This window comes from Microchirus variegatus, assembly GCF_963457635.1.
Source record: "Microchirus variegatus genome assembly, chromosome: 12".
NCBI classification, from domain to species: Eukaryota; Metazoa; Chordata; class Actinopteri; order Pleuronectiformes; family Soleidae; genus Microchirus; species Microchirus variegatus.
Window position 1 is genome coordinate 28,188,831 of NC_139813.1, and position 24,635 is coordinate 28,213,465.

At 35.3% G+C, this 24,635-nt stretch overlaps 1 protein-coding gene across 3 annotated transcripts in view; it reads right to left on the bottom strand.

Annotated features, from left to right (window-relative positions):
* Nucleotides 1-17,838: 17,838 nt before the first annotated feature.
* The window catches only part of hivep2a (HIVEP zinc finger 2a), a 72,656-nt gene continuing 65,859 nt past the window's right edge, over nt 17,839-24,635 (bottom strand). For all 3 annotated transcript variants that reach the window (XM_083898866.1, XM_083898865.1, XM_083898867.1), the window contains 6 exons: nt 22,466-22,641; nt 22,258-22,359; nt 20,843-21,656; nt 20,622-20,730; nt 19,310-19,390; nt 17,839-19,225 (listed from right to left, as the gene is read on the bottom strand). In XM_083898866.1, the coding sequence (XP_083754992.1) occupies nt 18,647-19,225; nt 19,310-19,390; nt 20,622-20,730; nt 20,843-21,656; nt 22,258-22,359; nt 22,466-22,641 (1,861 nt within the window). In that variant the 3' untranslated portion in view covers nt 17,839-18,646. The remainder of the gene's footprint in view (nt 19,226-19,309; nt 19,391-20,621; nt 20,731-20,842; nt 21,657-22,257; nt 22,360-22,465; nt 22,642-24,635) is intronic.

Here is a 24,635-nt window from a genome sequence, read left to right on the forward strand (position 1 = left end):
TTGACTAAGTTGCAGAAAAACTCTTTCTTGATGTTTTTAACTTGTGTTTTTGCTCTAAAGTTTGAAAAGTGTGTGAACTTGACTTCATTGTAAGATTAGAACTTCTAACCTCAGAGATACAAGTCATCTTCTGCTGGACTGAGACACTTGTCTTCATGCTTGCTGTTTGATCCTTCATCACTTCACTTTTTTCATGTCATCCTCTGTCGTTGAAGATGGTGCAGTGGACAAGGACGTCGCATCAGGTTCAAGACATCGTGGGTTCAAATCCCGCTGCAGGTACGTGTTTACGCATATGTGTGTGTGTCTGTCTGGGTGTTTCAAAAACAACAAAACAAAACTAAAAACCTTCAAAAACAAACAAAACAACTTCCAAAAACCAAACTAAAACTAAAACTAAAACCAAACTAAAACTCTCCGTTGCGTCGCGTGCGGTCGTGCGTTTGCGTCATTTCAATTTCAACGAGGATTTCAACTTCATCATGGACGACTCTGCGATCCTGGGAGGAAAAAGCTAGCCCTGAAAAAGCCTCAAAGGAGCTAGCTGCCATTTTTGTTGATTAATGTCAACAAAGACATGAGCAAAGACAATATGTTAAAATCAGAACAGTTCAGGTTTTTGACGTGTGATCGTACGACATTCTGAAACAAATTCAACACTGACAATTTTTAGAAAAAAACATTTTGGTCCAAAATTTGACAAAAACGACATACTACACTATTTTGTCCAAAATCTGAAATTTTTTTGAAAAAATCATTTTGGTCCAAAATTGGACAAAAACGACATACTATACTATGTCGTCCAAAATCTGTAAAAATGTTAGAATTCTTTTTTTACCCCAAAATGTGACCAAAACGTCATACTATACTATGTTGTCGACCTCAATGTCATACTACACTATTTCGTCCAAAATCTGTCAATTTTTTTGAAAAAAAAAACTGGTCCAAAATGTGACCAAAACGTCATACTATACTATGTCGTCGACCTCAATGTCATACTACACTATTTTGTCCAAAATCTGAATTTTTTTTGAAAAAATCATTTTGGTCCAAAATTTGACAAAAACGACATACTATACTATGTCGTCCAAAATCTGTAAAAATGTTAGAATTCTTTTTTTACCCCAAAATGTGACCAAAACGTCATACTATACTATGTCGTCGACCTCAATAGCATACTACACTATGTCGTCCAAAATCTGACATTTTTTTTGAAAAAAACATTTTGGTCCAAAATTTGACAAAAACGACATACTATACTATGTCGTCCAAAATCAGAAATTTTTTTGAATTTTTTTTTTAGCCCAAAATGAGACCAAAACGTCATACTATACTATGTCGTCGACCTCAATGTCATACTACACTATTTTGTCCAAAATCTGAAACTTTTTTTGAAAAAATCATTTTGGTCCAAAATTTGACAAAAACGACATACTATACTATGTCGTCCAAAATCTGTAAAAATGTTAGAATTCTTTTTTTTACCCCAAAATGTGACCAAAACGTCATACTATACTATGTCGTCGACCTCAATGTCATACTACACTATTTAGTCCAAAATCTGAAATTTTTTTTGAAAAAAACATTTTGGTCCAAAATTTGACAAAAACGACAAACTATACTATGTCGTCCAAAATCTGACAATTTTTTTGAAAAAAAAAAACTGGTCCAAAATGTGACCAAAACGTCATACTATACTATGTCGTCCAAAATCTGTAAAAATGTTAGAATTCTTTTTTTACCCCAAAATGTGACCAAAACGTCATACTATACTATGTCGTCGACCTCAATAGCATACTACACTAGTACGTCCAAAATCTGACATTTTTTTGAAAAAAACATTTTCGTCCAAAATTGGACAAAAACGACAAACTATACTATGTCGTCCAAAATCTGATTTTTTTTTGAATTTTTTTATAGCCCAAAATGTGACCAAAACGTCATACTATACTATGTCGTTGACCTCAATGTCATACTACACTATTTCGTCCAAAATCGGACAAATTTTTTGAAAAAAACATTTTGGTCCAAAATTTGACAAAAACGACATACTATACTATGTCGTCCAAATTCAGAAATTTTTTGAATTCTTTTTTTTAGCCCAAAATGTGACCAAAACGTCATACTATACTATGTCGTCGACCTCAATGTTATACTACACTATTTTGTCCAAAATCTGAAATTTTTTTGAAAATATCATTTTGGTCCAAAATTTGACAAAAACGACATACTATACTATGTCGTCCAAAATCAGAAATTTTTTTGAATTTTTTTTTTTGCCCAAAATGTGACCAAAACGTCATACTATACTATGTCGTCGACCTCAATGTCATACTACACTATTTTGTCCAAAATCTGTTTTTTTTTTGAAAAAATCATTTTGGTCCAAAATTTGACAAAAACGACATACTATACTATGTCGTCCAAAATCAGAAATTTTTTTGAATCATTTTTTTAGCCCAAAATGTGACCAAAACGTCATACTATACTATGTCGTCGACCTCAATGTCATACTACACTATTTTGTCCAAAATCTGAAATTTTTTTGAAAAAATCATTTTGGTCCAAAATTTGACAAAAACGACATACTATACTATGTCGTCCAAAATCAGAAATATTTTTGGATTTATTTATTTTTTGCCCAAAATGTGACCAAAACGTCATACTATACTATGTCGTCGACCTCAATGTCAAACTACACTATTTCATCCAAAATCTGACATTTTTTTTTGAAAAAAACATTTCGGTCCAAAATTTGACAAAAACGACATACTATACTATGTCGTCCAAAATCTGTAAAAATGTTAGAATTCTTTTTTTACCCCAAAATGTGACCAAAACGTCATACTATACTATGTCGTCGACCTCAATGTCATACTACACTATTTTGTCCAAAATCTGACATTTTTTTTGAAAAAAACATTTTGGTCCAAAATTTGACAAAAACGACAAACTATACTATGTCGTCCAAAATCTGACAATTTTTTGAAAAAAAAAAACTGGTCCAAAATGTGACCAAAACGTCATACTATACTATGTCGTCCAAAATCTGTAATAATGTTAGAATTCTTTTTTTTACCCCAAAATGTGACCAAAACGTCATACTATACTATGTCGTCGACCTCAATAGCATAATACACTTTGTCGTCCAAAATCTGACATTTTTTTTGAAAAAAACATTTTGGTCCAAAATTTGACAAAAACGACATACTATACTATGTCGTCCAAAATCAGAAATTTTTTTGAATTTTTTTTTTTAGCCCAAAATGTGACCAAAACGTCATACTATACTATGTCGTCGACCTCAATGTCATACTACACTATTTTGTCCAAAATCTGAAATTTTTTTGAAAAAATCATTTTGGTCCAAAATTTGACAAAAACGACATACTATACTATGTCGTCCAAAATCTGTAAAAATGTTAGAATTCTTTTTTTAGCCCAAAATGTGACCAAAACGTCATACTATACTATGTCGTCGACCTCAATAGCATACTACACTATTTTGTCCAAAATCGGACAAATTTTTTGAAAAAAACATTTTGGTCCAAAATTTGACAAAAACGACATACTATACTATGTCGTCCAAATTCAGAAATTTTTTTGAATTTTTTTTTTAGCCCAAAATGTGACCAAAACGTCATACTATACTATGTCGTCGACCTCAATGTCATACTACACTATTTTGTCCAAAATCTGAACTTTTTTTGAAAAAATCATTTTGGTCCAAAATTGGACAGAAACGACATACTATACTATGTCGTCCAAAATCAGACATTTTTTTGAATCATTTTTTTAGCCCAAAATGTGACCAAAACGTCATACTATACTATGTCGTCGACCTCAATGTCATACTACACTATTTCGTCCAAAATCTGACAATTTTTTTGAAAAAAAAAAACTGGTCCAAAATGTGACCAAAACGTCATACTATACTATGTCGTCCAAAATCTGAATTTTTTTTGAATTTTTTTATAGCCCAAAATGTGACCAAAACGTCATACTATACTATGTCGTCGACCTCAATGTCAAACTACACTATTTCGTCCAAAATCTGACATTTTTTTTGAAAAAAACATTTTGGTCCAAAATTTGACAAAAACGACATACTATACTGTCGTCCAAAATCAGAAATTTTTTTGAATTTTTTTTTTAGCCCAAAATGAGACCAAAACGTCATACTATACTATGTCGTCGACCTCAATGTTATACTACACTATTTTGTCCAAAATCTGAAATTTTTTTGAAAAAATCATTTTGGTCCAAAATTTGACAAAAACGACATACTATACTATGTCGTCCAAAATCTGTAAAAATGTTAGAATTCTTTTTTTACCCCAAAATGTGACCAAAACGTCATACAATACTATGTCGTCAACCTCAATGTCATACTACACTATTTAGTCCAAAATCTGAATTTTTTTTTGAAAAAAACATTTTGGTCCAAAATTTGACAAAAACGACAAACTATACTATGTCGTCCAAAATCTGATTTTTTTTTGAATTTTTTTATAGCCCAAAATGTGACCAAAACGTCATACTATACTATGTCGTTGACCTCAATGTCATACTACACTATTTCGTCCAAAATCGGACAAATTTTTTGAAAAAAACATTTTGGTCCAAAATTTGACAAAAACGACATACTATACTATGTCGTCCAAATTCAGAAATTTTTTGAATTCTTTTTTTTAGCCCAAAATGTGACCAAAACGTCATACTATACTATGTCGTCGACCTCAATGTTATACTACACTATTTTGTCCAAAATCTGAAATTTTTTTGAAAATATCATTTTGGTCCAAAATTTGACAAAAACGACATACTATACTATGTCGTCCAAAATCAGAAATTTTTTTGAATTTTTTTTTACCCCAAAATGTGACCAAAACGTCATACTATACTATGTCGTCGACCTCAATGTCATACTACACTATTTTGTCCAAAATCTGACATTTTTTTTGAAAAAAACATTTTGGTCCAAAATTTGACAAAAACGACAAACTATACTATGTCGTCCAAAATCTGACAATTTTTTTGAAAAATAAAAACTGGTCCAAAATGTGACCAAAACGTCATACTATACTATGTCGTCCAAAATCTGTAAAAATGTTAGAATTCTTTTTTTACCCCAAAATGTGACCAAAACGTCATACTATACTATGTCGTCGACCTCAATGTCATACTACACTAGTACGTCCAAAATCTGACATTTTTTTGAAAAAAACATTTTCGTCCAAAATTGGACAAAAACGACAAACTATACTATGTCGTCCAAAATCTGATTTTTTTTTGAATTTTTTTATAGCCCAAAATGTGACCAAAACGTCATACTATACTATGTCGTTGACCTCAATGTCATACTACACTATTTCGTCCAAAATCGGACAAATTTTTTGAAAAAAACATTTTGGTCCAAAATTTGACAAAAACGACATACTATACTATGTCGTCCAAATTCAGAAATTTTTTGAATTCTTTTTTTTAGCCCAAAATGTGACCAAAACGTCATACTATACTATGTCGTCGACCTCAATGTTATACTACACTATTTTGTCCAAAATCTGAAATTTTTTTGAAAATATCATTTTGGTCCAAAATTTGACAAAAACGACATACTATACTATGTCGTCCAAAATCAGAAATTTTTTTGAATTTTTTTTTTTGCCCAAAATGTGACCAAAACGTCATACTATACTATGTCGTCGACCTCAATGTCATACTACACTATTTTGTCCAAAATCTGTTTTTTTTTTGAAAAAATCATTTTGGTCCAAAATTTGACAAAAACGACATACTATACTATGTCGTCCAAAATCAGAAATTTTTTTGAATCATTTTTTTAGCCCAAAATGTGACCAAAACGTCATACTATACTATGTCGTCGACCTCAATGTCATACTACACTATTTTGTCCAAAATCTGAAATTTTTTTGAAAAAATCATTTTGGTCCAAAATTTGACAAAAACGACATACTATACTATGTCGTCCAAAATCAGAAATATTTTTGGATTTATTTATTTTTTGCCCAAAATGTGACCAAAACGTCATACTATACTATGTCGTCGACCTCAATGTCAAACTACACTATTTCATCCAAAATCTGACATTTTTTTTGAAAAAAACATTTCGGTCCAAAATTTGACAAAAACGACATACTATACTATGTCGTCCAAAATCTGTAAAAATGTTAGAATTCTTTTTTTACCCCAAAATGTGACCAAAACGTCATACTATACTATGTCGTCGACCTCAATGTCATACTACACTATTTTGTCCAAAATCTGACATTTTTTTTGAAAAAAACATTTTGGTCCAAAATTTGACAAAAACGACAAACTATACTATGTCGTCCAAAATCTGACAATTTTTTTGAAAAAAAAAAACTGGTCCAAAATGTGACCAAAACGTCATACTATACTATGTCGTCCAAAATCTGTAAAAATGTTAGAATTCTTTTTTTACCCCAAAATGTGACCAAAACGTCATACTATACTATGTCGTCGACCTCAATAGCATACTACACTAGTACGTCCAAAATCTGACATTTTTTTGAAAAAAACATTTTCGTCCAAAATTGGACAAAAACGACATACTATACTATGTCGTCCAAAATCTGTAAAAATGTTAGAATTCTTTTTTTTACCCCAAAATGTGACCAAAACGTCATACTATACTATGTCGTCGACCTCAATAGCATAATACACTTTGTCGTCCAAAATCTGACATTTTTTTTGAAAAAAACATTTTGGTCCAAAATTTGACAAAAACGACATACTATACTATGTCGTCCAAAATCAGAAATTTTTTTGAATTTTTTTTTTTAGCCCAAAATGTGACCAAAACGTCATACTATACTATGTCGTCGACCTCAATGTCATACTACACTATTTTGTCCAAAATCTGACATTTTTTTGAAAAAATCATTTTGGTCCAAAATTTGACAAAAACGACATACTATACTATGTCGTCCAAAATCTGTAAAAATGTTAGAATTCTTTTTTTAGCCCAAAATGTGACCAAAACGTCATACTATACTATGTCGTCGACCTCAATAGCATACTACACTATTTTGTCCAAAATCGGACAAATTTTTTGAAAAAAACATTTTGGTCCAAAATTTGACAAAAACGACATACTATACTATGTCGTCCAAATTCAGAAATTTTTTTGAATTTTTTTTTTAGCCCAAAATGTGACCAAAACGTCATACTATACTATGTCGTCGACCTCAATGTCATACTACACTATTTTGTCCAAAATCTGAACTTTTTTTGAAAAAATCATTTTGGTCCAAAATTGGACAGAAACGACATACTATACTATGTCGTCCAAAATCAGACATTTTTTTGAATCATTTTTTTAGCCCAAAATGTGACCAAAACGTCATACTATACTATGTCGTCGACCTCAATGTCATACTACACTATTTCGTCCAAAATCTGACAATTTTTTTGAAAAAAAAAAACTGGTCCAAAATGTGACCAAAACGTCATACTATACTATGTCGTCCAAAATCTGAATTTTTTTTGAATTTTTTTATAGCCCAAAATGTGACCAAAACGTCATACTATACTATGTCGTCGACCTCAATGTCAAACTACACTATTTCGTCCAAAATCTGACATTTTTTTTGAAAAAAACATTTTGGTCCAAAATTTGACAAAAACGACATACTATACTGTCGTCCAAAATCAGAAATTTTTTTGAATTTTTTTTTTAGCCCAAAATGAGACCAAAACGTCATACTATACTATGTCGTCGACCTCAATGTTATACTACACTATTTTGTCCAAAATCTGAAATTTTTTTGAAAAAATCATTTTGGTCCAAAATTTGACAAAAACGACATACTATACTATGTCGTCCAAAATCTGTAAAAATGTTAGAATTCTTTTTTTACCCCAAAATGTGACCAAAACGTCATACAATACTATGTCGTCGACCTCAATAGCATACTACACTTTGTCGTCCAAAATCTGACATTTTTTTTGAAAAAAACATTTTGGTCCAAAATTTGACAAAAACGACATACTATACTGTCGTCCAAAATCAGAAATTTTTTTGAATTTTTTTTTTAGCCCAAAATGAGACCAAAACGTCATACTATACTATGTCGTCGACCTCAATGTTATACTACACTATTTTGTCCAAAATCTGAAATTTTTTTGAAAAAATCATTTTGGTCCAAAATGTGACCAAAACGTCATACTATACTATGTCGTCCAAAATCTGAATTTTTTTTGAATTTTTTTATAGCCCAAAATGTGACCAAAACGTCATACTATACTATGTCGTCGACCTCAATGTCAAACTACACTATTTCGTCCAAAATCTGACATTTTTTTTGAAAAAAACATTTCGGTCCAAAATTTGACAAAAACGACATACTATACTATGTCGTCCAAAATCTGTAAAAATGTTAGAATTCTTTTTTTACCCCAAAATGTGACCAAAACGTCATACAATACTATGTCGTCGACCTCAATAGCATACTACACTTTGTCGTCCAAAATCTGACATTTTTTTTGAAAAAAACATTTTGGTCCAAAATTTGACAAAAACGACATACTATACTGTCGTCCAAAATCAGAAATTTTTTTGAATTTTTTTTTTAGCCCAAAATGAGACCAAAACGTCATACTATACTATGTCGTCGACCTCAATGTTATACTACACTATTTTGTCCAAAATCTGAAATTTTTTTGAAAAAATCATTTTGGTCCAAAATTTGACAAAAACGATATACTATACTATGTCGTCCAAAATCTGTAAAAATGTTAAATTCTTTTTTTACCCCAAAATGTGACCAAAACGTCATACTATACTATGTCGTCGACCTCAATAGCATACTACACTATTACGTCCAAAATCTGACATTTTTTTTGAAAAAAACATTTTGGTCCAAAATTTGACAAAAACGACATACTATACTATGTCGTCCAAAATCAGAAATTTTTTTGAATCATTTTTTTAGCCCAAAATGTGACCAAAACGTCATACTATACTATGTCGTCAACCTCAATGTCATACTACACTATTTCGTCCAAAATCTGACTTTTTAAAAAAAAAAACATTTTGGTCCAAAATTGGACAGAAACGACATACTATACTATGTCGTCCAAAATCTGTAAAAATGTTAGAATTCTTTTTTTACCCCAAAATGTGACCACAACGTCATACTATACTATGTCGTCGACCTCAATGTCATACTATACTATGTCGTCCAAAATCAGAAATTTTTTTGAATCATTTTTTTAGCCCAAAATGTGACCAAAACGTCATACTATACTATGTCGTCGACCTCAATGTCATACTACACTATTTCGTCCAAAATCTGACTTTTTAAAAAAAAAAACATTTTGGTCCAAAATTGGACAGAAACGACATACTATACTATGTCGTCCAAAATCTGTAAAAATGTTAGAATTCTTTTTTTACCCCAAAATGTGACCAAAACGTCATACTATACTATGTCGTCGACCTCAATGTCATACTACACTATTTCGTCCAAAATCTGACTTTTTAAAAAAAAAAACATTTTGGTCCAAAATTGGACAGAAACGACATACTATACTATGTCGTCCAAAATCTGTAAAAATGTTAGAATTCTTTTTTTACCCCAAAATGTGACCAAAACGTCATACTATACTATGTTGTCGACCTCAATGTCAAACTACACTATTTCATCCAAAATCTGACAATTTTTTTGGAAAAAAAAAACTGGTCCAAAATGTGACCAAAACGTCCTACTATACTATGTCGTCGACCTCAATGTCATACTACACTTTTTCATCCAAAATCGGACCATTTTTTTGAAAAAAACATTTTGGTCTAAAATTGGACAGAAACGACAAACTATACTATGTCGTCCAAAATCAGATTATTTTTTTTGACTGTTTTCATTAAATCTTTAACTCAAGAATATCAGGTCACTGCAGGATTTGAACTCACAACCTCACGCACACAAGTCTTACTCTTACAGCAGAAGCCATTTTGACTAAGTTGCAGAAAAACTCTTTCTTGATGTTTTTAACTTGTGTTTTTGCTCTAAAGTTTGAAAAGTGTGTGAACTTGACTTCATTGTAAGATTAGAACTTCTAACCTCAGAGATACAAGTCATCTTCTGCTGGACTGAGACACTTGTCTTCATGCTTGCTGTTTGATCCTTCATCACTTCACTTTTTTCATGTCATCCTCTGTCGTTGAAGATGGTGCAGTGGACAAGGACGTCGCATCAGGTTCAAGACATCGTGGGTTCAAATCCCGCTGCAGGTACGTGTTTACGCATATGTGTGTGTGTCTGTCTGGGTGTTTCAAAAACAACAAAACAAAACTAAAAACCTTCAAAAACAAACAAAACAACTTCCAAAAACCAAACTAAAACTCTCCGTTGCGTCGCGTGCGGTCGTGCGGTCGTGCGTTTGCGTCATTTCAATTTCAACGAGGATTTCAACTTCATCATGGACGACTCTGCGATCCTGGGAGGAAAGAGCTAGCCCTGAAAAGGCTTGAAAAAGCCTCAAAGGAGCTAGCTGCCATTTTTGTTGATTAATGTCAACAAAGACATGAGCAAAGACAATATGTTAAAATCAGAACAGTTCAGGTTTTTGACGTGTGATCGTACGACATTCTGAAACAAATTCAACACTGACAATTTTTAGAAAAAAACATTTTGGTCCAAAATTTGACAAAAACGACATACTACACTATTTTGTCCAAAATCTGAATTTTTTTTGAAAAAATCATTTTGGTCCAAAATTGGACAAAAACGACATACTATACTATGTCGTCCAAAATCTGTAAAAATGTTAGAATTCTTTTTTTACCCACAAATGTGACCAAAACGTCATACTATACTATGTCGTCGACCTCCATGTCATACTACACTATTTCGTCCAAAATCTGACCATTTTTTTGAAAAAAACATTTTGGTCCAAAATTGGACAGAAACGACATACTATACTATGTCGTCCAAAATCTGTAAAAATGTTAGAATTCTTTTTTTACCCCAAAATGTGACCAAAACGTCATACTATACTATGTTGTCGACCTCAATGTCATACTACACTATTTCGTCCAAAATCTGTCAATTTTTTGGGAAAAAAAAAACTGGTCCAAAATGTGACCAAAACGTCCTACTATACTATGTCGTCGACCTCAATGTCAAACTACACTATTTCGTCCAAAATCTGACAATTTTTTTTGAAAAAAACATTTTCGTCCAAAATTTGACAAAAACGACATACTATATATACTATGTCGTCCAAAATCTGTAAAAATGTTAGAATTCTTTTTTTACCCCAAAATGTGACCAAAACGTCATACTATACTATGTTGTCGACCTCAATGTCAAACTACACTATTTCGTCCAAAATCTGACATTTTTTTTTGAAAAAAACATTTCGGTCCAAAATTTGACAAAAACGACATACTATACTATGTCGTCCAAAATCAGACATTTTTTGGATTTTTTTTTTTTTTGCCCAAAATGTGACCAAAACGTCCTACTATACTATGTCGTCGACCTCAATGTCATACTACACTATTTCTTCCAAAATCTGACATTTTTTTGAAAAAAACATCTTGGTCCAAAATTGGACAGAAACGACATACTATACTATGTCGTCCAAAATCTGTAAAAATGTTAGAATTCTTTTTTTACCCACAAATGTGACCAAAACTTCCTACTATACTATGTCGTCGACCTCAATGTCATACTACACTATTTAGTCCAAAATCTGACATTTTTTTTGAAAAAAACATTTTGGTCCAAAATTTGACAAAAACGACATACTATACTATGTCGTCCAAAATCTGTAAAAATGTTAGAATTCTTTTTTTAGCCCAAAATGTGACCAAAACGTCATACTATACTATGTTGTCGACCTCAATGTCATACTACACTATTTCGTCCAAAATGTGTCAATTTTTTTGAAAAAAAAAAACTGGTCCAAAATGTGACCAAAACGTCATACTATACTATGTCGTCCAAAATCAGATTTTTTTTTGAATTTTTTTATAGCCCAAAATGTGACCAAAACGTCCTACTATACTATGTCGTCGACCTCAATGTCATACTACACTATTTCGTCTAAAATCGGACAAATTTTTTGAAAAAAAAATGTTGGTCCAAAATTTGACAAAAACAACATACTATACTATGACGTCCAAAATCGGATTTTTTTTTTAATTTTTTTAAAAGCCCAAAATGTGACCAAAACGTCATACTATACTATGTCGTCGACCTCAATGTCATACTACACTTTTTCGTCCAAAATCTGACCATTTTTTTGAAAAAAACATTTTGGTCCAAAATTTGACAAAAACATCATACTATACTATGTCGTCCAAAATCAGAAATTTTTTTGAATTTTTTTTTAGCCCAAAATGTGACCAAAACGTCATACTATACTATGTCGTCGACCTCAATGTCATACTACACTATTTTGTCCAAAATCTGAAATCTTTTTTGAAAAAATCATTTTGGTCCAAAATTTGACAAAAACGACATACTATACTATGTCGTCCAAAATCTGTAAACATGTTAGAATTCTTTTTTTACCCCAAAATGTGACCAAAACGTCATACTATACTATGTCGTCGACCTCAATGTCATACTACACTATTACGTCCAAAATCTGACATTTTTTTTGAAAAAAACATTTTGGTCCAAAATTTGATAAAAACGTCATACTATACTATGTCGTCGACCTCAATGTCCTACTATACTATGTCGTCCAAAATCAGAAATTTTTTTGAATTTTTTTTTTTACCCCAAAATGTGACCAAAACGTCATACTATACTATGTCGTCAACCTCAATGTCATACTACACTATTTAGTCCAAAATCTGACATTTTAAAAAAAAAAAAACATTTTGGTCCAAAATTTGACAAAAACGACATACTATACTATGTCGTCCAAAATTTGAAAAAAAATAAAATAAAATTTGAAAAAAAATGGACACAACTTCATACTTTGTCATCAAAAATTTGACAATTAAAAAAAAAAAAAAAATGTTTGACAAAAACATCTTACTATAATATGTCGTCCAAATGTTTTAATTATTATTATTATACTTAATTAATATTTAATATTTTACTTGAAGTTATTTTCTTATTTTGATAATATTAGCTTTTACATTTAAAGTACAACATTAAACTTTGTGTATGTTCATTTGTCAAAGGACATTTGAAGGAATGTCAGAACCCTGCAGTAACTATAATGACCAGCAGAGGTCAGTAGTTAACTGTGGTCACATCAGCACTTTTTTATTAAAAACCTTCCTCCACTTTCACTTCATCATCATTATTGTAGCTCTTATTTTGAAAATAACAGGAAAAACCCTCTTTTTCTTTAAACTCCTGAAGAATCACAATTCTTTCCTCACATTTTAAAGGGAGAGTTCAGACATTTTTAAAGTGTGAGTGAGAGAGACACAAATGACCACTCTGTCTCACATATTCTTACAATATCGTAGACGTAAACTGATATAAATATAAAGGTATAGATAAGCGATGAAGATTTAGGGTTAAGGTTAGATTTCCTTTGTTTGAGTCAAGTGTCACTTTAGCGTCTTTTGATTTTTGCTCTTTTTCTCCTCGTTTCCTGCAGCGAGGAATAAAACCTGTGTGTGTGTGTGTGTGTGTGTGTGTGTGTGTGTGTGTGTGTGTGTGTGTGGAGGAAGTGTGTGTGTGTGTGTGTGTGTGTGTGTGTGTGTGTGTGTGTGTGTGTGTGTGTGTGTGTGTGTGTGTGTGAACAGACTGAACCACTTTCAGGCCAAATTGACCCTTTGTCAAGTCCCGCCTCTGCGCTGCGCTCCTTGGTTACGGTTGCTAAGGGGAAGAAACATTGAGGACACCTGTTGCTTTAATTGAGTCATATTTGTGACAGAGTGGTTTTATCTGTGAGAAAATCTTGAAAACATTCAGCAGATGCTGCGTCACATGACCACAGCGCTGAAATTTGATTGGACGAGACAGCAAAGTGGCATTTTCCCCAAAAAAATTAACATCAGTTATCAGAGATAAACAGACGATAAGATAACCAGACAAAAAGACAACAGGACAATAAGATAAACCGACAATAAGATAACCAGACAATAAGATAACCAGATAATAAGATAACCAGATAATAAGATAACAGGACAATAAGATAAACAGACAACAAGATAACCAGACAATACAATAACCAGATAACCAGACAATAAGATAACCAGACAACAAGATAACCAGACAATACAATAACCAGATAACCAGACAATAAGATAACCAGACAACAAGATAACCAGACAATACAATAACCAGATAACCAGACAATAAGATAACCAGACAACAAGATAACCAGACAATACAATAACCAGATAACCAGACAATAAGATAACCAGATAACAGGACAATAAGATAACCAGACAACAAGATAACCAGACAATACAATAACCAGATAACCAGACAATAAGATAACCAGATAACAGGACAATAAGATAACCAGATAACAGGACAATAAGATAACCAGATAAACCGACAATAAGATAACCAGATAACCAGACAATAAGATAACCAGACAATAAGATAACCAGATAACCAGACAATAAGATAACCAGACAATAAGATAACCAGACAATAAGATAACCAGACAACAAGATAACCAGATAACAAGATAACCAAACAACAAGATAACCAGACAATAAGATAACCAGACAATAAGATAACCAGATAACAAGATAACCAAACAACAAGATAACCAGATAACAGGACAATAAGATAACCAGACAACAAGATAACCAGACAATACAATAACCAGATAACCAGACAATAAGATAACCAGATAACAGGACAATAAGATAACCAGATAACAGGACAATAAGATAACCAGATAAACCGACAATAAGATAAACAGATAACCAGACAATAAGATAACCAGATAACCAGACAATAAGATAACCAGACAATAAGATAACCAGACAATAAGATAACCAGACAACAAGATAACCAGATAACAAGATAACCAAACAACAAGATAACCAGACAATAAGATAACCAGACAATAAGATAACCAGATAACAAGATAACCAAACAACAAGATAACCAGATAACAGGACAATAAGATAACCAGACAACAAGATAACCAGATAATAAGATAACAAGATAACAAGATAACCAAACAACAAGATAACCAGATAACAGGACAATAAGATAAACCGACAATAAGATAAACAGATAAACAGATAACCAGATAAACAGATAACCAGATGAGTTATGAGATAAAAGAGAACACATGTTTGTGGCGTCATTAACATAAAGGAACAGGAAATCTTAAATTCATATTTATTTGAAAACAACAATCCATGATTTTTTTCCTCTGGTTCAAACAGACATTTGATATTTTTATAAATTCCACAGAAAAAAACATCAACAAAAGTTTAAAAGTTTTTAAACATGAAACTTTTTTTTGTCCTTTTTTAAAAATGTCGTCATTTCTATACGACGACTTGTGCTTTGATATTTCTGAAAGAGAGAAAAGAGACTTGTTTTTTTTAAAAAGACATCATCATCATCACCACCATCATCATCATCATCGTTATCATCATCACCATCATCATCATCATCGTTATCATCATCATCATCACTTTACAGAACAGCGTGAGGATTAAAAACAGTCTTAAGAAGAGGACAAACTGGTCGAGTTCAGGAAACACAAACACTCTCACATTGCAGCTTGCCCGACTCCGCCCCCTACTGTCACTGAAGTCATCACAGTCCCTCCCCCTTTCCTCTGGCCCCTCCCTTCTTCTCCTGATTGAAGGATTTAAAAAAAAAAACCCGATTGTTGCCTTGCAACAGATTCCCTCTCTGCTGCTGCAGAGTTTTGGCGAAATATTGCTGAAGAAAAAAAAACAGGACGTCCACGAGGAGGAGGAGGCGGAGCAAGAGGGGGAGGAGGGAAAAGAGGGGGAGGAGTCAATGAAAGGCGAGCGCAGAAAGATCCAAACGGTTAAATGTATTATTATCATTATTATTATTATTATTACTGCAGGTTTTTATGTAAAAAATAAAATAAAATAAAATAAAAAAGATATTAAAAAGTGCATTTGTGACCAGGAGAAAAAAATGAAAGAAACAAACGTACGTCCGTGAGTTCTGGAATGTTTTTTCTTTCTTTGGACGTCTCTGAGAGGACGTCTGCGCGAGGACATCTATGAGGATGTCTGCGAGAGGAAAAGAGGACGTCTGTGAGAGGACAAGAGGACGTCTGTGAGAGGACGAGGACGTCTGTGAGAGGACAAGAGGACGTCTGTGAGAGGACAAGAGGACGTCTGTGAGAGGACAAGAGGACGTCTGTGAGAGGACAAGAGGATGTCTGTGAGAGGACAAGAGGACGTCTGTGAGAGGACAAGAGGACGTCTGTGAGAGGACAAGAGGACGTCTGCGAGAGAACGTCTGCGAGAGGACGTCTATGAGAAGACATCTGCAAGAGGACGTTTATGAGGACGTCTCCGAGAGGACGTCTATGAGGACTTCTGCGAGAGGACGTCTCTGAGAAGATGTCTGCGAGAGGACGTTTGCGAGAGGACGTCTTTGAGGACGTGTCTTTGAGGACGTCTGCGAGAGAACGTCTATAAGTACGTCTCTGAGAAGATGTCTGCAAGAGGACGTCCACGAGAGTACGTCTGCGAGAGGATGTCTATAAGGACGTCTGCGAGAGGACGTGTCTGAGAGGACGTCTATGAGGACGTCTATAAGGACGTCTGCGAGAGGACGTCTATAAGGACGTCTGCGAGAGGACGTCTATGAGGACGCCTGCGAGAGGACGTCTATGAGGACGCCTGCGAGAGGACTTCTATGAAGACGTGTCTGAGAGGACGTCTGCGAGAGGACGTGTCTGAGAGGACGTCTATGAGGACGTCTATAAGGACGTCTGCGAGAGGACGTCTTTGAAGACGTGTCTGAGAGGACGTCTGCGAGAGGATGTCTTCTGTGATTGACAGCTGGTGTCGTCCAATAGGAGCCTGGTTGGAGGTGAATGGACTTCGTTGAAAACTGAATCTGGAGAAAGTAGAAGACCACGCCCACATTTTATATACAGTCTATGATAGGCTGAAGTCGGGGGAGGAGTCAGTGCAGTGTTGGTTTGTAATTGGTTAGTTGGTGGTTTTTGAGTTTTCTTGGTTGTTAAACCAGTTGGTTTGTAACTCGGTTGGTTTATGGCTTCGTTGGTGGTTTGTGGTCGGCTGATGAGTTAGTTGGTTAGCTCGTTGGTTAGCTCGTTGGTTAGCTAGTTAGCTAGCAGAACGCAAAAGAAAGGCTTTCAGAATCCACTTAATGCGGAGTCTGAGGAAAAAGCGTGAAATTAAACGAATAAAAATCACAAGCAGCAGAAAAACGTACAGAGAAGAAGTGAAACGTGAACGTCATCGTTATTTATACGAGCAGATTGTGGAAAGATCGTAGAAAGATCGTAGAAAGATCGTAGATAGATTTATACGCTGTATGTTTTCATATGCAGATTAAATATTCTCCTCTGAACAGAGGCACATACATATACATATATATATATAGTTACGTATATATTTTATATATACGTAACTATATATATAATATATAAATAGTTCTATAACATATAAAGCCATGTTACAGTGTACATACGTGTCCTAGCCCCGCCCCCTGACCCCGCCCCCTGACCCCGCCCCCCCCCATGCTTCACATAGAAAAAGGCATTTCCACGACATTTAAGAAAAAAAATGTACAATTTATGAAACATGGTAACAATAACAATAACAACAACAATAATAATAATAATAATAATAATAAATAGTTCTTATAGAATAAAATCGCTGCTGTACACGAGAAAAAAAGCTTCTTTTTTTTCAAATTTCACTCATATAAAAATATGTTTTTAGTGCAACTGTACGTACGTAAATATGTCATAAACTTCACAAGGGAAGGAAGGAAGGAAGGAAGGAAGGAAGGAAGGAAGGAAGGAAGGAAGGAAGGAAGGAAGGACTGCATTTATTACAAAGCTGATACACCAAAAAACATGATATTATTGTTTATTTACATTTACCTTCCTGCTTTGTTTGTTTGTTTATCACAAAATCAGCAAAAAACATCAAAGAGAAAAAGGCACAAACGTCAACGTCCCATTTTTTATTTTCTTTCGTACCGTGTTTTTGTTGTTGTTGTTGTTTTCTTCTCGTTGTTGGCGGGAGTTTTTGTTTTCGTACGTGCATGTGTGTGTGTGTGTGTGTGTGCATGTGTGTGTGTGCGTACGTGTGTGTGTAGATGTGTGTGCGTGCACGTGTGTGTGTGCGTAGGTGTGTGTGTGTGTGTATATGTGCGTGTGTGTATATGTGAGTGTGTGTATATGTGCGTGTGTGTGTGCGTACATCTGTGTGTGTGTGTGCGTACGTGTGTGTGTGTGTGTGTGTGTGTGTGTGTGTGTGTGTGTGTGTGCTGCAGAAGTCACTTTTAATTCTTAAAAAAAGTCAAATCAGTAAATGTTCTTGTTTAAATGAGAATGTTTTGAATTTGAAGAAATAAGTTTGTAAAATGTGCAAAAGTTGTGTTTTCTCTCTCTCTCTCTGTTGCACTTCATCCCTTCTTTTTATCCCAAAAAAGACAAAAATCTTCCTCTTCACCTCCTTCTACGACGCGTCTCTGCTCCTCTTCGTCGTTTCCGTTTCCCGCTCTGACTTCAGAGGTTTGGACGCTGTGGGAGGCGGCTGGAGGCCGTCGGGGGCGGGGCTTGGCGAGGAGGAGGAGGAGGTGGAGGAGGAGGAGTGAGGGGAGGAGGGGAGGGACGGGTGAGGAGGCCTGAGCTCCAGGCCTGAGCTAAAGTGCTGAGTCACAGGAGGAGACGCAGAGGAAGGAGGTGGTCCCTCAGCTCCTCCTCCTCCTCCTCCTGCTCCTCCTCCTCCTCCTCCTGCTCCTCCTCTCTCCTCAGAGTCGATGCAGAGTGAAGCGATGGCGTTGGTGCAGATCTGAATCCCCTCCTCCTGCTCCTGCCTGACTCCGCCTCCTTCCTTCTCCAAACGAGGCGACGAAGCCTCCCTAAGCCCCTCCTCTCCTCCTCCTCCTTCTCCTCCTCTCTGGATGAAGGAGGTGTAATGAGGAGGAGCAGCCTGCTGCGCCCCCTGCTGGGACAGAGGAGCGGTGAGGGAGGCGGGGACGGACTGAACCATCTGGATTCCTCCGATGGGGATCATGGGATACGGAGAGCGAACCTGAGGAGAGGAGTTATTATTCTTTCAAAATAAAAGACTTTCACAACGTGAATATTTCAAAATAAAATACATCAAAATAAAAACCTGTAGCTGAGAGTGAAGAGGGAGGTGACTGAAGAGGAGCTGGTGAGGAGGACTGTTACCATGACCATGGTCACCTGGATCCTGAAGTATACAGAAAATACATGAACAAATGAGAATAAACTGCAAAAAATACACACAATATACACAGAAATATACACTGAATAATACTGAAATATGTGGAAAAGCATCATCAAATACGCAAAACTACATGGAAGAGTAACCTGATGCCTGACATATAACAGAAATACACAACAAATACATACACGAAGAAATATAACTAAAATATAGAAAAATACATTAAAAAGTATCCTGATATATCTGGAAGTATGTTTAAATACACTGAAATACACAGAAATATACTGAAACACTAAAATACACTGAACTATAAAGTGAAATATACTGAAACACACTGAAATATACTGAAATATATAGTGAAATATACTGATATACCCTGAAATATATAGTGAAATATACTGAAATACACTGAAATATATAGTGAAATAAACTGAAATATATAGTGAAATATACTGAAATACACTGAAATATATAGTGAAATACACTGAAATATATAGTGAAATAAACTGAAATATATAGTGAAATATACTGAAATACCCTTAAATACACTGAAATATATAGTGAAATATACTGAAATACCCTGAAATATATAGTGAAATATAGTGAAATATACAGATATATATTGAAATATACTGAAATATAGAGTGAAATATACTGAAACACACTTAAATATAAAGTGAAATATAATTAAATATATTGTAAAATATAGTGAAATACACTGAAATATAGAATGAAATATACTGAAATATATAGCGAAATATATTGAAATACACTGAAATATAGTGAAATATATAGTGAAATATACTGAAATATAGAATGAAATATAGTGAAATATATAGTGAAATATATAGTGAAATATACTGAAATACACTGAAATACACTGAGATACACAGACGTGCTAAAATAATATTAAAACACACAAAAAAAAAAGACACAAAAACCACAGAATAAAAAAAACTCAAACAAAACAAACAAAAACCCAGAACCAGAACCAGAACCAGCTGAGATCCAGTTAAATCCTGGTTCTGATTCTCTGTCACTGAGTTTTAAAAAAATCACTGTAAATTAAATAAAAAAACGATGGAAAAATCAAAAAGAGTTTGAAAAAAGAAAAATTCCACAAATGGAAATTTTGACGTTTGAGTTTCATCACAACGGAAAATAAACATTTAACAAAAGAAACAAAAGAAAGAATAAAGTGTTAAAATGTTAAAATGTTAAAGTGTTAAAGTCTCACCGTGTCCATGTCGGCGCTGGTTCTGCGACGTCCCAGAGACGCTAACTCTGCCTGAAGCGACGCCCCCGTGTGGTGACTCGGCTTCAAGGTCCTCGCTGCACCCTGCTGACTGGAACACACACACACACACACACACACACACACACACACACACTGTGACCGAGGGAGCGTTTGTGCGTATACAGCAGCAGAGCAGTGTGGAGGTCAAAGGTCACGCTCACCTCAGCAGGTGTTGGTGGATTCCTCTGCGAGGAGAGACCGGCCTGATCACGCCCCTGTGACGACCCCGGGGTGAAAGGTCGCGCTTGTAGTCCCGCCCCCCGGGCGACGTGGGCCGGCTCAGCGGCGACAGCAGCGACAGGTGACTCCGCCTGGGGGAGGAGTCTCGCCGGAATGCGCCCGCCCCCAGCTCCCTCTTGGGCGAGAGGTGACGCAGGGGCGAGAGGTCGCGGCGCGGCGACAGGTGCCTGGCGTGGGGCGAGAGGTCGCGGCGCGGGGAGAGGTAGCGGCGCGGCGACGGCGAGGGCGACGGCGAGTTTGGCGACGGGCAGCCGGAGAGGTCGAGCCCGGGCGAGGACAGACGCGAGGACGGGGAGGACAGATCCGGGGACGGGACGGCGAAGTCTTCGTCCATGGACGAGGACGAGGAGGGCGGAGCCAGCAGCCCGCTCGCCTGCGCCCTCTGCTGGCCGCGCTGCTCGTCCGCCTGCGGCGTGACGCGGATGCTCGGCACCGTGGTGAAGTAGCCGAACAGCGGCGGCCTGTGGTGGGCGTTTCCCAGGGGGTCGGAGGAGGCGGAGCGGGGCGAGGAGCGGGAGGCGGCCACGGCGGTGATTGGCAGAGCGTACGGCTGCGGCGACGCGGAGCGCGAGCGCGTCCTCGGCGTGGAGTCGCCGTCGTAGTCGTCCTCCTCGTCGTCCTCGTCGTCCACGTCGTCGCCGTCGTCGTCCGAGTCGTCGGCGTCGGAGAACTGGTGATCGACCATCGCTCGTCTGGACGTCTTCTCCGACGACCTCTGACCTTCGTCTCCTACGTCTGCGGGAGGAAGGAGACGAGGACGCAAGGGAAGGAGACGAGGAGGCAGAGGAGGACGGAGACAAAAAAAATCAAAAAAAAAAATCAATTTCACTGAAAACATCAACATTCACAAAACGTTTGGACCCAAAAACTATCTCCAGTGACCCGTCTGTGGGCCCCGACCCAGGGTTTGAGAACCACTGTGTCAGGCCTGTGTGTGTGTGTGTGTTCTTGTACTTGCGGTATATCGAGGACCAGTGAGGGTTTTTAACCAACAAAGTGAGGACATTTTTACAAAGTGAGGACATTTTGGCCGGTCCTCGCATTTGTTTTCATTCAAATTACTTCCTGAGGTTGTAAACATGCTATATGTTCTCAATTTGGTACAAAATCCCAGCCCTGGTGTTTCACACACGTTTTGCTCTGGGGCTCCACCTGCAGACATTTTATGGTACTGCACCCAGTATTTCTTTATAGATTGATAGATAGATAGATGTCATTCATGAAGTAGATATTTGTAACTGTGTTGACTTATAAAGTGGAAATGCTGGTCCTCAGTATGCAGCAAATACAAGAATGTGTGTGTGTGTGTGTGTGTGTGTGTGTGTGTCCATTTTACCTCCATCGTCCACCTCCGTGTCCTCGACTGAAGACATGGAGACGCCCAACTCCAGACACTTCTTCATATGAGCCTTGGACTTCATGTGTTTGGTCAGGTTTCCTACAAACACACACACACACACACATACAGTATATAATACATAATAATAGTAACAAAAGATAAATAAATAATAAATAAGTAAAAAGATGCTAAAACAACAGCAAACCTTTAGTCTTGAAGGCGAAGTTGCAGAACTTGCAGACGTACGGACGGACGTCTGTGTGCGTACGAATGTGTTTCTTCAACATACTGGGCTTCTTACAGCGTATGCCACATTCCTCACAGATGTATTTACCTCGACCGCGACCGCGAACGTAAACGTAGTCCTCGTTGGATTTGTACCTGGAAAACACGACCATCACATCAGACTTTTACTGTGAGTGAGTTTACTGTAAAACTAAATTATTTTAAAAAATATTTTTTTTCCCCCCCCTAATTTTAGACAGTATAATGTATAGCGTTAGGCCTTGATTACCACAGTATCGATACTTGAACTGTGACTTTTTTAGCATCAACGTTGAACTTTCTGCTTCAGTATTTCTATACAGTCATTTCATGTTATCAATCTATATGCAGATGATGTGACCATAGTTATGAGTCGTCCCCAAACTTTGAAATATGATGATTTCAGAGTGGTTTTCTCTAAAACTAAATGATTAAATATGATCATTATATATATATGAATATATATATATATATATATATACGTATGTATATATGTAAATCTTCTTTTATGAATGAAATAACTTTGTTTTATTAATGTTATTTCTCAATATGCAGTGACGATAGCTATGAGTCGTCCCCATACATATATATATATACACATATATGTACATATATATGTATATATATGTACATATATATGCGCATATATATGTGTATATATATGTACATATATATATGCGCATATATATGTGTATATATGTGTATATATGTGTATATACACTGAAATATATAGTGAAATATACTGAAATACACTGAAATATATAGTGAAATAAACTGAAATATATAGTGAAATATACTGATATACCCTGAAATATATAGTGAAATACCCTGAAATACACTGAAATATATAGTGAAATATACTGAAATACCCTGAAATATATAGTGAAATATACTGAAATATATAGTGAAATATACAGATATATTTTGAAATATACTGAAATACAGAGTGAAATATACTGAAACACACTTAAATATAAAGTGAAATATAATTAAATACATTGTAAAATATAGTGAAATACACTGAAATATATAGTGAAATATATAGTGAAATATAGAATGAAATATATAGTGAAATATACTGAAATATAGAATGAAATATACTGAAATATATAGCGAAATATATTGAAATACACTGAAATATACTGAAATATATAGTGAAATATACTGAAATATAGAATGAAATATACTGAAATATATAGCGAAATATATTGAAATACACTGAAATATACTGAAATATACTGAAATATAGAATGAAATATAGTGAAATACACTGAAATATAGTGAAATATATAGTGAAATATAGAATGAAATATATAGTGAAATATACTGAAATACACGGATACACAGATGTGCTAAAATAATATTAAAACACACTAAAAAAAATATATATATGTATATATGTACATATATATATGTGTATATGTGTGTTTGCTCCAAAACAAAAACAAAGTATTAAAGATGATCATTAAATATACCTAAAAATATTAATTACAATTTAAATGTGATTCATATTCAGGGAATTTCAGTCATTTCAGGACAATTTAGAACCATAAACACAGAATATGTTGAATATTAGAACGAATAATATGACATTATTAATGTATACGCAGATGATTAACGATTGTTTCATAACGTCCAACAACATTTACGTAAATATCAGTCAAATAGAAATCTAAAAACACGGACAAGGGCTTTTATTTGCTATAAACCTATCGTTAATAGATGTCTTTATTTCAGCAGGTGTCACTTTCTGAAGTTTGAAAGTGAAAAAGCTGACACAGGATCACCACGAGCAGCGCTCACGTGAAGTAAGAGTTATTTCCTTTGTGGTGAAAACTGTGAAATGGTTTCCTGTCTGGACTGAACTTGTCTGGACCGGAGTTCACCGTTAGCTCGTGTGCGTTTCAGCGACATCAAACGCTAACGTCTGTGATCCAGCGAGACGTTTACACAGCTGCGGTCGGCCAGGAAAATGACTTACGACGATGATTATTCTCCCTTTATTCCGTTGTTTTATTTTGCGGCACATGGTAAGATCGTGAAGCAGGAGGAAAACCCGGAACGGATTTCTTTCCTCTTGCACTTTATGGACTTTTCTCGTGTGGAATGTG